General features: G+C 36.9%; 1 protein-coding gene across 2 annotated transcripts in view; it reads right to left on the reverse strand.

The window, feature by feature from the left end:
• COG6 (component of oligomeric golgi complex 6) overlaps nt 1-15,884 on the reverse strand; it is a 77,063-nt gene extending 61,179 nt beyond the window's left edge. Inside the window, exons 1-3 of one of the 2 annotated variants that reach the window (XM_032314723.1) lie at nt 15,732-15,884; nt 12,787-12,930; nt 8,095-8,166 (exon numbers count right to left, since the gene is read on the reverse strand). In XM_032314723.1, coding sequence (XP_032170614.1) covers nt 8,095-8,166; nt 12,787-12,930; nt 15,732-15,884 — 369 coding nt within the window. The remainder of the gene's footprint in view (nt 1-8,094; nt 8,167-12,786; nt 12,931-15,731) is intronic. The other variant, XM_032314724.1, reaches the window with a different exon arrangement.
• Nucleotides 15,885-16,104: the final 220 nt, after the last annotated feature.

Consider the following 16,104-nt stretch of genomic DNA (forward strand, 5'->3'; position numbering starts at 1 on the left):
GAGAAAATCCTGAAAGCAGCCCGGGAAAAGAAGTCTGTAACATACAATGATAAAAATATTAGATTGGCAGCTGACTTATCCACAGAGACCTGGCAGGCCAGAAAGAGCTGGCATGATATTTTCAGAGCACTAAACGAGAAAAACATGCAGCCAAGAATACTATATCCAGCTAGGCTATCATTGAAAATAGAAGGAGAGATTAAAAGCTTCCAGGACAAACAAAAACTGAAAGAATTTGCAAATACCAAACCAGCTCTACAGTTAATATTGAAAGGGGTCCTCTAAGCAAAGAGAGAGCCTACAAGTGGTAGATCAGAAAGGAACAGAGACCATATACAGTAACAGTCACCTTACAGGCAATACAATGGCACTAAATTCATATCTCTCAATAGTTACCCTGAATGTTAATGGGCTAAATGCCCCTGTCAAAAGACACAGGGTATCAGAATGGATAAAAAAACAAAACCCATCTATATGTTGCCTCCAAGAAACTCATTTTAAGCCCGAAGTCACCTCCAGATTTAAAGTGAGGGGGTGGAAAAGAATTTACCATGCTAATGGACATCAGAAGAAAGCAGGAGTGGCAATCCTTATATCAGATCAATTAGATTTTAAGCCAAAGACTATAATAAGAGATGAGGAAGGACACTATATCATACTCAAAGGGTCTGTCCAACAAGAAGATTTAACAATTTTAAATATCTATGCCCCCAACGTGGGAGCAGCCAACTATATAAACCAATTAATAACAAAATCAAAGAAACACATAAACAATAATACAATAATAGTAGGGGACTTTAACACTCCCCTCACTGAAATGGACAGATCATCCAAGCAAAAGATCAGCAAGGAAATAAAGGCCTTAAACGACACACTGGACCAGATGGACATCACAGATATATTCAGAATATTTCATCCCAAAGCAACAGAATACACATTCTTCTCTAGTGCACATGGAACATTCTCCAGAATAGATCACATCCTCGGTCCTTAATCAGGACTCAACCGGTATCAAAAGATTGGGATCATTCCCTGCATATTTTCAGACCACAATGCTCTAAAGCTAGAACTCAACCACAAAAGGAAGTTTGGAAAGAACCCAAATACATGGAGACTAAACAGCATCCTTCTAAAGAATGAATGGGTCAACCAGGAAATTAAAGAAGAATTGAAAAAAATCATGGAAACAAATGATAATGAAAATACAACGGTTCAAAATCTGTGGGACACAACAAAGGCAGTCCTGAGAGGAAAATATATAGCGGTTCAAGCCTTTCTCAAGAAACAAGAAAGGTCTCAGGTACACAACCTAACCCTACACCTAAAGGAGCTGGAGAAAGAACAAGAAAGAAACCCTAAGCCCAACAGGAGGAGAGAAATCATAAAGATCAGAGCAGAAATCAATAAAATAGAAACCAAAAAAACAACAGAACAAATCAACAAAACTAGGAGCTGGTTCTTTGAAAGAATTAATAAAATTGATAAACCCCTGGCCCGACTTATCAAAAAGAAAAGAGAAAGGACCCAAATAAATAAAATCATGAATGAAAGAGGAGAGATCACAACTAACACCAAAGAAATACAAACTATTATAAGAACATACTATGAGCAACTCTACGCCAATAAATTTGACAATCTGGAAGAAATGGATGCATTCCTAGAAACATATAAACTACCACAACTGAACCAGGAAGAAATAGAAAGCCTGAACAGACCCATAACCAGTAAGGAGATTGAAACAGTCATTAAAAATCTCCAAACAAACAAAAGCCCAGGGCCAGACGGCTTCCCGGGGGAATTCTACCAAACATTTAAAGAAGAACTAATTCCTATTCTCCTGAAACTGTTCCAAAAAATAGAAATGGAAGGAAAACTTCCAAACTCATTTTATGAGGCCAGCATCACCTTGATCCCAAAACCAGACAAGGATCCCACCAAAAAAGAGAGCTATAGACCGATATCCTTGATGAACACAGATGCGAAAATACTCAACAAAATACTAGCCAATAGGATTCAACAGTACATTAAAAAGATTATTCACCACGACCAAGTGGGATTTATTCCAGGGCTGCAAGGTTGGTTCAACATCCGCAAATCAGTCAATGTGATACAACACATCAATAATAGAAAGAACAAGAACCATATGATACTCTCAATAGATGCTGAAAAAGCATTTGACAAAGTACAGCATCCTTTCCTGATCAAAACTCTTCAAAGTGTAGGGACAGAGGGCACATACCTCAATATCATCAAAGCCATCTATGAAAAACCCACCGCAAATATCATTCTCAATGGAGAAAAACTGAAAGCTTTTCCGCTAAGGTCAGGAACACGGCAGGGATGTCCATTATCACCACTGCTATTCAACATAGTACTAGAGGTCCTAGCCTCAGCAATCAGACAACAAAAGGAAATTAAAGGCATCCAAATCGGCAAAGAAGAAGTCAAATTATCACTCTTCGCAGATGATATGATACTATATGTGGAAAACCCAAAAGACTCCACTCCAAAACTGCTAGAACTTATACAGGAATTCAGTAAAGTGTCAGGATATAAAATCAATGCACAGAAATCAGTTGCATTTCTCTACACCAACAGCAAGACAGAAGAAAGAGAAATTAAGGAGTCCATCCCATTTACAATTGCACCCAAAACCATAAGATACCTAGGAATAAACCTAACCAAAGAGACACAGAATCTATACTCAGAAAACTATAAAGTACTCATGAAAGAAATTGAGGAAGACACAAAGAAATGGAAAAATGTTCCATGCTCCTGGATTGGAAGAATAAATATTGTGAAAATGTCTATGCTACCTAAAGCAATCTACACATTTAATGCAATTCCTATCAAAGTACCATCCATCTTTTTCAAAGAAATGGAACAAATAATTCTAAAATTTATATGGAACCAGAAAAGACCTCGAATAGCCAAAGGGATACTGAAAAAGAAAGCCAACGTTGGTGGCATCACAATTCCGGACTTCAAGCTCTATTACAAAGCTGTCGTCATCAAGACAGCATGGTACTGGCACAAAAACAGACACATAGATCAATGGAACAGAATAGAGAGCCCAGAAATAGACCCTCAACTCTATGGTCAACTAATCTTCGACAAAGCAGGAAAGAATGTCCAATGGAAAAAAGACAGCCTCTTCAATAAATGGTGCTGGGAAAATTGGACAGCCACATGCAGAAAAATGAAATTGGACCATTTCCTTACACCACACACAAAAATAGACTCAAAATGGATGAAGGACCTCAATGTGCGAAAGGAATCCATCAAAATCCTTGAGGAGAACACAGGCAGCAACCTCTTTGACCTCTGCCGCAGCAACATCTTCCTAGGAACAACGCAAAAGGCAAGGGAAGCAAGGGCAAAAATGAACTATTGGGATTTCATCAAGATCAAAAGCTTTTGCACAGCAAAGGAAACAGTTAACAAAATCAAAAGACAACTGACAGAATGGGAGAAGATATTTGCAAATGACATATCAGATAAAGGACTAGTGTCCAGAATCTATAAAGAACTTAGCAAACTCAACACCCAAAGAACAAATAATCCAATCAAGAAATGGGCAGAGGACATGAACAGACATTTCTGCAAAGAAGACATCCAGATGGCCAACAAACACATGAAAAAGTGCTCCATATCACTCGGCATCAGGGAAATACAAATCAAAACCACAATGAGATATCACCTCACACCTTCAGAATGGCTAAAATCAACAAGTCAGGAAATGACAGATGCTGGCGAGGATGCGGAGAAAGGGGAACCCTCCTACACTGTTGGTGGGAATGCAAGCTGGTGCAGCCACTCTGGAAAACAGCATGGAGGTTCCTCAAAATGTTGAAAATAGAACTGCCCTATGACCCAGCAATTGCACTATTGGGTATTTACCCTAAGGATACAAACGTAGTGATCCAAAGGGGCACATGCACCCGAATGTTTATAGCAGCAATGTCCACAATAGCCAAACTATGGAAAGAACCTAGATGTCCATCAACAGATGAATGGATCAAGAAGATGTGGTATATATACAGAATGGAATACTATGCAGCCATCAAAAGAAATGAAATCTTGCCATTTGCGACAACATGGATGGAACTAGAGCGTATCATGCTTAGCGAAATAAGTCAAGCAGAGAAAGACAACTATCATATGATCTCCCTGATATGAGGAAGTGGTGATGCAACATGGGGGCTTAAGTGGGTAGGAGAAGAATAAATGAAACAAGATGGGATTGGGAGGGAGACAAACCATAAGTGACTTTTAATCTCACAAAACAAACTGAGGGTTGCTGGGGGGAGGGGGTTTGGGAGAAGGGGGTGGGATTATGGACATTGGGGAGGGTATGTGCTTTGGTGAGTGCTGTGAAGTGTGTAAACCTGGTGATTCACAGACCTGTACCCCTGGGGATAGAGTATTATGCCTCCATCAGAAAGGATGAATACCCAACTTTTGTAGCAACATGGATGGGACTGGAAGAGATTATGCTGAGTGAAATAAGTCAAGCAGAGAGAGTCAATTATCATATGGTTTCACTTATTTGTGGAGCATAACAAATAGCATGGAGGACATGGGGACTTAGAGTGGAGAAGGGAGTTGGGGGAAATTGGAAGGGGAGGTGAACCATGAGAGACTATGGACTCTGAAAAACAATCTGAGGGTTTTGAAGGGACGGGGGGTGGGAGGTTGGGGTACCAGGTGGTGGGTATTATAGAGGGCACGGATTGCATGGAGCACGGGGTGTGGTGCAAAAATAATGAATACTGTTATGCTGGAAATTTAATAAATAAATAAATAAATAAATAAATAAATAAATAAAACCTGATGAAAAGCTACTCTATCCTAAGATTAGGCTATTTTAAAATGGATTGAAACAAAAGACAAATGTAGCTACTCAGATTCTCAAAGAACTAAACATAAGGCAGTTAGAAAAGAGAGGAGAAACAAATGGGTGTACGGCAGCTAGAGACATGGGGTCCATGTCCTGAAGGGACACAGAGTGAGCCAGAATTATGTATAAATAAAGCCACTAGTAAATGGAAATTACAGTTGAAATATTTTAACTATGTGGGTCTACTTACACAAGAACTACAGTTCTATAAATTTCTTTTCTCTTCCTTAATGATTTTCTTAATAACATTTTCTTGTCTCTAGCTTACTTTATTGTTAGAATATAGTATATAATACAAATAACATATAAAATATGCATTAACTGGCTGTTCATGTTTACAGCTTCTAGTCAAGAGGAGGCTAGTAGTTAAATATTGGGGAGAAAAAGTTAATATGCAGATTTTTGCCTGTGTGTGGGTCAATGCCCCTAACCTCTGGCATTGTTCAAGGGTCAATGGTATAAAGTAGACCACACATACTGTGGAGGATCAGTTGTTAAAGATAGGATACCAGAGCAAATATGTCATTTTCATGCTGGAACACTACCATAAAGAGCAACTTCTGGGTTCTTAGAAGCCTAATCCTCCTACAGCCTTTCCAATTGTCAATGAAATTTTCTGCCTCATTGCTTCAAATGGGCATCCAGTCCCACCCCCTTCTCCAGTTGAGTCTGTGTTCCTTGCAACCAAATGATGTACCTAGCAAATGGTAATTTTTAAAAAAAATAGATTTGAACCTATGTAATTCAGCAGATCAATAACTTTTAAGGAATGGAGTTGAACACAACGGCTCCCATGGTACTATTCTAAAATTATTACTCTTTAAACCCACTAATTTATTCAAATTCTTCTTCATCTTTCCTAATGTTGCTTTGCTGTCAAGATCACTGTCACCTTATTCTTGACTAATAAAATTGTTTAAAATGTAGTATTCTCTCAATTCTAAAATATATTTACATTTTAGTATTTGTGAAAAAAGAATGCTTCATAAAATCAATTATCAAAAATGTTTACTAGCTTCTTTGTTTAGTCTGAGTCATCATTAAATTAAAGGTAGATCTTACAAAAAACACCATCTATTAATCACTTAACTATGATACTTGCTTATAATGGCATACAATAAGAATTACACATATATCCTGACTTTTCATTTATAAATTACAGTAATGATTCAAAAATTAAGTTTAATAATAGCAGTAAAGATCATTATCTTAAAGCAATTTCCAATTTATCTTAAATGTTAAGAATGATTGTTTCTCATTAAATAATAAACATATGCCTCTAAATGTTATTTATCCAAGCAAGTCCACAAAGGGATAAACCACGGTATATAAACAATTATTGACTGCATTTCTATAAGTATTTTGTAATAAGTATTTTGTAATAATAATTTCTAAAATGTCCTAAATCTAAAGTACTTTGAAAAATGAGCTAATTTAATTAGTCCTGTGTATAACATCCTAAAATGAAAAATAATACTTTTTTCTATAAATGAATTTTTAATTCATTTATAATTCATTCATTAATGTTTTTAACATTATTCTAGAGTTGACAGTCTGAGTGGGTACTACCAAGATTCCAAAATCACTATATGCAATAAATCAGTGCCAATGGATGAACAAAACTTACAAAATCACAGATCTAATCCCTACTAATCTGAGATTCAAAACTGAATGTAAACAATAAGTAATATAAAATATTTTTAAATCTTCAGTTTAAAAAGCTATGAAAGAATCTTTTGCAAGTGATGAAAATGTGCATCTTCATTATGGTAGCTGTTTCATGGGTACAGAATTGTCAAAATGCATTGTTTTGTATACATCAAGTGGATGCAATTTATTATTGTACATCATTTTTGCCCAATAAAATTGATTAAAAAAAAGAAAGAAGGGCTCATGCCATTATATGGAGAAAATAGGATTGGGGGGTGCAAAAAAAAATACAAAGGACAAAAGTAAAGAGGATACTTTGTGATTTAAAATACTTATAATCTGATTTGAAAACAGCATAAAGAATAAAAATACATTGATCTTTTTACATCTACAAATGGCTATGATAAAAGGATAAAAATACAATTAAAGATAAAAATTTAAAAACAAGAGATACTGTCCCCCAAAAGAAGAACTTGAATAATCCCATAAACCAAATTATAAAAATAATACTACAAAATAAATGCAGAGTATATAATACAGAAAACCTTACACAGTGTAATTTGAGAAAAGGTATAAAAATCATGGAAGCCAGAAAATGAGAAAAGGAAGTAAAGAAAAAAAGGAACAGAACAGTCAAACAAAATTACTAAGTAACAAAAGTAATATTGCAAAAAATATAAAATGACAATAATTAGCAAAGATGACTATTTAAATACTATGCAATTCATAAAGACCTAAGGTTGAACAACAGATATGCCAATAGTATCTGATACATTAGTAAGAGTACTCAAATATAGTTAAGAGTAGGAGAGCTAAAATTTTAGAGAAACGGGAAACTGGTTCTAGAGATAGGTCATGGAAGTAGCTTAGGACTGATTTGTGGAATATGCAAAGATTAAGGAATCTTCCTAGAATCACTGTAGCTCACTATAGTTCCAGGAGAATCTTAAAGGTTTAAGTTTGAAATAAATGTGACGATAGTAAACATAATCATGACTGACTAAGGAGGAATCCTATTCTCTTCACTATTCCAAAATTACATAAATGAGGATAATTAGGCTAAATCTTAACTCTGCAATCAAACTAGAAGTTTTAAACTGCTTTAATAAACCGATGTAGAATTACAGATATTTTCCTGAGATTATTTCTTTTCTTTTGTGGGGAGGCTGAGCATAAAACACTATTAAGGTTGGTCTGTATTAGGCATAGCTTTAGCCTGGACTTATTCCTAAGACTTTCTACTAAGGCAATCATTTTTGCTGGATTTATGGGATATTATGGGATTGAAAGGTTTATCAAAATTCTATGCAGTTAGCTTTACACTGACAAGATCAAAATATAAAGGCATATGGAGTTAACTGAACAGTATCAGTAAACAAACCATCACCCCAAAATACTCATTTTTAGTTAAAAAAAACAAGCATCATATTTACATTGGAACTTCCTACAGGACATGATACTTTAGATATCCATACATCTTATAGATCTAGGTCACAATTTTTGAAAGCTTACTTTGAATCAGGAACTATAGTAAAATCCAGTACCTGTAGGCGACTTGTCATGTCTTGACAACAACTGCTCATTGCTTGAACATCTTCATTTATGCTTTCAAGTTCCTGAAAAGGAAAAAAGTAACAGCAAACATTACCTATGTTGTTACAGAAATTCTCTTCTCTTAGCCAAATACTATTTTCATCTCATGAATTTTTTTTGTCAAAGCATGACAAAAGATACTATATTTACAATTGGAAATAATTAAAAAGAATAACATCTAGTGTTAGAAAATACGTAAAGAAATTAGTATAAGCTTTTTTTTTTAAATTTTTTATTTTTTATAAACATATATTTTTATCCCCAGGGGTACAGGTCTGTGAATCACTAGGTTTACACACTTCACAGCACTCACCAAAGCACATACCCTCCCCAATGTCCATAATCCCATCCCCTTCTCCCAAACCCCCTCCCCCCATTTTTAAAGGGGGTGACAATAGAAAATGGCAAATGCCTAATATTAATACCTCTTCATTCAGGTGTACTAACACAGAGATTTATCCTACGGAATTAATCAGATAAGTGTGCAACAATATATGTAAGAAGATGATCAACACAGAGTTGCCCAAAACAAAAGGAAAATGTGAAACATTTTCTATACAATGAACTCTGTGTGTATATTAACAATGACTATATATGTGTGTATATGCATGCACAGGTGCATGTGCATGCGTGTGTGTGTGTATACATGGATAGAAAGAGGTTATATAAGATTTTTTTAAAAGCATTATGAAACTATATATATATATATATATATATATATATATATATGTATGTGTATACATATAAATACAGAGAAGTACACAGGAAAAGCCAGACAATACTGACAAAAGTTATTTCTGGGTGATAGGATTAATTATAAACAACTGTTTTGACTTCTGATTTTATCTAACTCTTCTGTAATGAATTATTTGTTAACTTTTAATTAATAAAAATAAGCAAATATGAAAACCCAATAAATTAAAAATCGTGCCTTCTCTACCTTGTGGAAGGTCATCACATTGTACATCATGCCACAAAGCTGGCAATTTTCTCAATAACATTCTCTCCCTGTGAACTTCCTCCTCTAGCTTTCTCCAGGTACATGGGAATGTAACTGGTCCTTAAGATCTATCATTTATACCCTTACCATATGTATCTTACTCATTTCTTTTTTACTACTCTAATAGCTACTACTTCAGTTCACAACAATTAGTATTTCTTATGTGAAGTGATTAAAAAAAAAAAGTTTTCCAACAGGTCTCCCAGGCTCTACACTTTTCATGAAACCATTCTCTAGTCCTTACTGAATCAATGAAAAATATTATATGAGAAAATGATATCACAAAATCACATCTAGCTTCATACTGCACTACTATCTTCTTTTTCCCAATTTAATTTCAATTTGGTGTCACACAATTTGGTGTCACACAACAGAAAGATACACAAAGAAGTTTCAGTGGTAGACAATGGACAATCCCTTTCAACACAACACCCAGACCTTCAAATAGAAACATGACAGTCTTATGAAGGGATGGGCCAAACAGAGGGTAAGAGATAAGAAAGCTGACCAGTGAGGCTATAAACAAAATGTGAAGATAAACCAGTTGGAAATCACTTATCAGAATATGAACATAAATCTAAGTTCTAGATGCAAGATTTTATCCCTTCTTTCTATAAAGTACTTTGAATTATAAGTATCATAGCACCCAGTATTTTCAATTATTACTTTCTATACTTTATTACAAATAGCACATACACCAAATCATTAAAGGAAGTGCTAAACTGTTTTCAGGTGAACAGTAAAAAACAAAAAAAGCACAATTTCAAAATATCAATTAATATTAGCAATAGCAGAAGCCTGAGTAAACTAATCTCACTACTCCCTTAAATCTCATTGTGTAACCTAATATGAATAGCACTACGATATTATCAGTCAGCTAGGTCAAGAATAACTACTCCTAATACTTTAGCCACCATAATATACCAAATGGACCTCATTTGTCAAATAATAAAAACTGCATCTCTGAATATATGACTTCAATGCAGAGTTTTGATGACTGCAATTCAATGGCCTGTATGTTACTTTAAAAGTCTCTATTTGAACTTAGGACAAAGTATCTCTCCCTGCCCCCCAAATAAAATTATAGGCTGGGAAGTACAACTAGTATATGATAAACTTTTTAAAAACTTTTATTATGGAATATTTTCAAAAATATCCTAAAGTTACAAGAATATGAATGCCCACGTACCTATCACCTGGCTTTGACCACTCTTGTTTCATTTCTCTACCCACTTTCTACCTCTCCTCCATCCCTTTCTCGCTCCTCCACAAACTGAATTATTTTATATTCATAACATTTTATTATTTCATTCATAAACATCACTATATGCTTCTAAGAAGACTCAAAAAACATAATGCCATTTTCACATCTAAATATTTAACAATAATTTCTTAATATCAAGTAGCTAGTCAGTGTTCCAATCTCCCCAGCTGTTTCAATCTTTAACTAATTACTGCAAGTCAGGAACCAACTAAGGTTCATAAATAGCAACTGGTTGCTATTTCTCCTTTTTTTTTTTTTTTTAAATCTATACAGTCTCACTTCTCCCTATTTTTCTTTTCCTTTTCTTACAATTTATTTGTTGAAGAAACGAGCTCAGGGGCACCTGGGTGGCTCAGTGGGTTAAAGCCTTTGACTTCGGCTCAGGTCATGATCCTGGGGTCCCGCATCGGGCTCTCTGCTCCGCAAACAGCCATTTCCTCCTCTCTGCCTGCCTCTCTGCCTACTTGTGATCGCTGTCAAATAAATAAGTAAAATCTTAAAAAAGAAAGAAAGAAAGAAAGAAACCAACCCATTTGTCTCTACAGTTCCCCACATTCTATATTTGCTGACTGCCTATGTGTGGTGTTAACATAGTCCTCTGACCCCAGTAATTCCTATAAACAGGCAGTTAGATCTAGAAGCTTGATTATATCTTGGTTCAGTTTTCTGGCAAGAATTTTTCACAGGTTGTGTTATATACCTTTATTAGGAGTGACAGATACAAGGTTAAACTGCTTTTTGTGAGGTTAGCTGCTAGTGACGACCAATGGCTACATCGATGGTGATCAACTAGGCAATTCTGTCCCCCAATGGGGCATTCGGCAGTGTTTGTAGACATTTTTGGGAGGAATGACTAAAGGAAAAGTGGTACTACTGGCATTTAGCAGCTGGAAGCCAGGGATGCTGCTCAACAACCCAAACAGCAGAGGGCAGTCCCCACTTGTCTGATCCAAAATGTAAAATACTGCCAAGCTGAGAAGTCTTGAGCTAGATCCATAAATTTAACAGTAGTGGCAAAAATCTTCTCATCTTCTGTCACTCTTCCTTCATTTACTAGAATAAAGCTATAAAGAGAAGCCTCCCCTCAACAACCGCATGTAGTTGGAACAAAAGACAGGATAAAGGCTTGACTCCTTCCTTTTATTTAGCACTTTTCAAAAGAAGCTGGTTCCCTTATATCCATCAAATATAACCAATGAGGGTTCTGTTTGGTTCTTAGATCTGTATGAATTTGTGGTTTTAAACATGTTTAATGAGTTTTGTCCACTGAGTTATTCTTACTGAGGCTCTAATCATCCTATCCCTGGGCCAACAGAAGCCTCATCAAATTAGCTCTAGAGTTCTTCTGCCACTTTCCCAAAGGTCTCAGGTAGCTTCACTGTTTTCTGATATTTGTAAGATTGCTCCTTTCAGAGGGAAACAGTATTCAGAGACCACAATCTGCATGGGCTCCTGGAGACCCTTTCTATTCTTACGAATACTACCAAACTGTCCTTCCAACCTTCCAGATTTTTAGCCTGTCAATGAAATCTTCCTAAACATTTAAACATCCCCTGTTTATTAGTCACTGAAACTCTATATACACTTTCATACAACACATACAGAATATGTGATATTAATAAAATTAACAAAATATTGCATAAGTAAAATATAACAACATAATAAATAAAATTCATTTTTACCCTATGGTGAGTAGTCTGCTCACTCAAGTATGATAAAAATATTACTTATGCTGAAAGTAACTGATCTTAATGAATCTGAAAATTTCATAATTTATGGTGCACTAAAGTAACTCAATTCTAATTAATTTTCAATGGAAAAGTAGTTATCCAAAGGAGGTTTATTCAGTAAGGAAAAATTTCTACTGGAAAACATTTAAAGAATTGTTTTTTCTTGGGGCGCCTGGGTGGCTCAGTGGGTTAAGCCGCTGCCTTCGGCTCAGGTCATGTTCTCAGGGTCCTGGGATCGAGTCCCATATCGGGCTCTCTGCTCAGCAGGGAGCCTGCTTCCCTCTCTCTCTCTCTGGCTGCCTCTCCATCTACTTGTGATTTCTCTCTGTCAAATTAATAAATAAAATCTTTAAAAAAAAAAAAAAAAAAGAATTGTTTTTTCTTATTGTTAAAAAAAAAAAAAAATTCTAAGAGAATACCCTAGAAAAAAATGTTTGAACGATCTAAGAAGCAGCATTAGTGGAGGTCACAGATTCAGAAATCCCACTAACTGAAGGATCTGGATGCTTCTGGCATAAGTAGTTACATTTTCTATTTGAACATGATATGTGAACAGCAAACATATCAACCTAATTCATAAAAATACTTAGAACAGAGTTAGGCATACAGTAAGTCCTTAATAAATGTTAAAGGAAAAGAATTTACGTACTTCCTTCACCTCCTTGAAAATGCTGACAAATTCTTCATTGATGGCTAAACTTCTGCGTTCAATATCTCCACGTAAATTTCTTCGAGTCCGCAAACTGTTTTCAACAAAAAAGGTTGAAAGTGCCTTGAGAGCTTCCAACATCTCCTACACAATTGATGATAACAGACAATTACTGGGACCGATTTTCACATGTTTTCCTAATCTTAAGTCAAATTTTAATGAAATCATTTTCAAATGTTTCCATTAAATAATCAAAAAATACCAGGCCACCTTCACGTTACTGAATACTAAACTTATTTCCAAAATACTATAAGCTACTTACTTGTACATTGCAGCATGTATACAAGACCACTCACTGCAGAATAGTTTGGAATTGTAAAGATTAGAAATACCCTTAATGTCCACCTAAAGCGGATTGGTTAAAGAAATTATGACATAACGATTTTCACAAAGATGAAAATTCTTTATGTACTTACATAATACAAACTTCAAGACACAGCAAGTGAAATAGCAACGTATAGAAACAGTTATAATACCAACTGTTAAAAAAGAAATAGGACTATATACATACATACTTACTGGTGAATGTATAAACTATCTCTGGAAGGATATATATAAGAAGTACATAACACCTGTAGCCTCCAGGCTAGGAACTGAGTAACTGGGAGCAGAACTGAGAGGAAGGCCTCTCTGAGGTGACTTCTGAAATGAGGCCTAAGTAATAGGAAAGGCATCCATGGGGATAAAGCCGTTCACAGGCAAAAAAAAAAAAAAGCCTTTGAGTACAAAAACCTGAGAGCAGCAGAAACGCCTTATGACTGAAGCTGTGGGACACTACTAAAGGCTTTAGGGAAAGGAGTAATGTAATGTGTTCTGTAAGTTCAAAAGTTTATTCTAACTTTGTGAGGAAAGCAGATGGGGGGGAGGGCAAGAAAGGAAGAAAATAGGAAGAAACTAAAATAATCCAAGCAAAGATTTGATAGTGACTTAGAACAAGCAGCAGTGCAGATGAAAAGGAGATATTCCAAAACTATTTTTTTCAAGGTAAAGCCTATAGAATTTGTTAACGAATTCAATGCACGAAGTGAAAAGAAAATCACAAGAATCAAAAATTATGTATATATTTTTTGCTTGTCTGGGTAAGTGATGTTCTTTCCTAACAGGAGAATGTAGAACCAGTTTGGAGAAAAACCAAGAGTCTGGCTATGTTAAGTTTTTATGATGTTGATCAGGTATTGACATTGGAAGTGTCATATAAGCAATGGACTAGATGCTTCTGGAGCTCAGTAGAGATGTCAAGAACAGGGTTATAAATCTGAGAATCATCAGCCTTTTTGTTATTTAAAACATGAAAGTGAGAGAGTTTTCCTACAGAGAAAATATGCATTAGAGGAGGGAAGGAAGAAGACCAAGCCCAGGATATCTAACTCCAAATACAAAATTCCTACACCTGAACTAACATATATTCTAAAAGCCTTACTCTTCTGTTTCAGTTAAAATGTTATTTTGCGATATTGGCTGGATTGACAAAAATACTAAAGCTATTTAAATTCAATTTAATATTTAAGAAAACACTACAAAGATTTATGTACCAAAAAAAAAAAAATTAAGAAACAAGGAAAGAAATAAAGAAAGAAAGAAAGAGAAAAACCAAAAAATAAAGCCATTTCTTTTGACTATAACCTTGAAATGTCCTAGGCCTGGCTCAAAGAAGTAATCCCTAAAGGATGAATGAAAAATCACAAAGACAGGTGCAAATTACAGCTCCAGCAGTTATTAGTTATATGATTTAGCCTTGCTACACTCTCTTGATACCTTACTTTTCTCTTGAGTAAAAAGGAGATAATGTTACCTATACCACAGCTGTATTAAGTGAGATAATAAATGTCAGTATTAGTCACATTAAACAATAAGCTGTATAATAAAATTAACATTTAATAAGAAATGGTAAGTGTAGGGCACGGTGCTGAGCACTTCAGATTCTCTTGTTGAATCCTCACAACCCTGAAGTAAAAGTTACCAGCAGTATTCTCAACTTAGAAGTGATGAAAAATAAGCTCAGAGAAATTAAGGGGCTCACTCAAATCATAATACTTCGGTTTGATGTTATATCTGATAAGTGGTGGCCCCAGAGGGGCGTCTTTCTTACTATTTCTTACACACAAATTCTTACTGACAGCTTATTTTCAGTTCCCTACAAATCTATCTGTAAACTTCTCTCACTTCTACTTATATTTTTTCTTTACGACATGACCAATTTACCCCAAGACTCAATGATACAGAAGAGATAACCAGCTACAGCTACAACAGACGCTGGAAGGATGCGTTTCGGGAGGTACTTGGGTGAGGATGTGGACGGCTTTATCTGGTGAAGAAATAACAGCAGGAGCCCACAGGTCACAGGCGGAGCTTAGCTAACAGCAACAAAAACTAGTGGCACCCAGTATCTCATCTGAGCCCCGAGCAAGCAGTTCTTTCCCAATGCACATTATTTCAGTTGTTCTCACCCGTCAGTGGAAATGCTCAATTATGCCTCCCCCGGTTCTCCAGCTCCTCCTAACCCCGATTCACGTTGCCCAGTCTCGTAATTTATTCTCGCATGGTTTCTAATCCTGCCCTGGGCTGTCCTCTCCCCCTGTTCGGACCCACGAACACCCCGGTAGGAGACTCCACCGTTTGCCTCCCGGAGCCAGAGCCTTCCAGGAACAGGTTTTCCCAATAGGGGGTGACACCCAAGACACCTCTTCGCTTTTCCAGGGGCTCCTCGGCCTCCCCCTTCTTACCCGTCCCACTTCGGATCCCGCAGGTTTGCAGTTCCCCTCCACAGAGGGAAGGAGAGACGGAGGGACAGAGGGATGAGGGTGTGGGTGCCGAACAGACACCGCCCCCGGCCAGGCTCAGCCCGCGGGCAGCGCGGGACCCCAGGCCCGGCCAGTTCCGGTTACCTTGTCGTTGTCCAGCCGCGTCTCCAGGATCTTATTCAACTTCCGCGACAGAGGGTTGCTGGTCTGCGCCGGGACCCCGCTTGCTTCATTGCTGAGGCCGTTGGCAGCCCCGGACGTGGGTACCGCCACTACTTCCCCGCTGCCCTCGGCCATAGTGTCGCAGGCCCCGCCCCCAGCTCCGTGGCGGCCCCCTTAGCCTTAGGCTGGGACCCACGCCACCTGTGCGAATACTGCGCATGTGCGCAGCCTGCCGCACATGCGCCCCGGGTCCCGGAAGGCTCTGCCCGGACAGCCCCGCTCAGCCGGGTTGCTGGGAGGGGCGGGGAACTAAAGAAGTTAGGGCTAAGTGGGTGGATCCTTATGGTGGGAAGGG

The sequence above is a fragment of the Mustela erminea genome, chromosome 15 (assembly GCF_009829155.1).
Source record: "Mustela erminea isolate mMusErm1 chromosome 15, mMusErm1.Pri, whole genome shotgun sequence".
Lineage (NCBI taxonomy): Eukaryota > Metazoa > Chordata > Mammalia > Carnivora > Mustelidae > Mustela > Mustela erminea.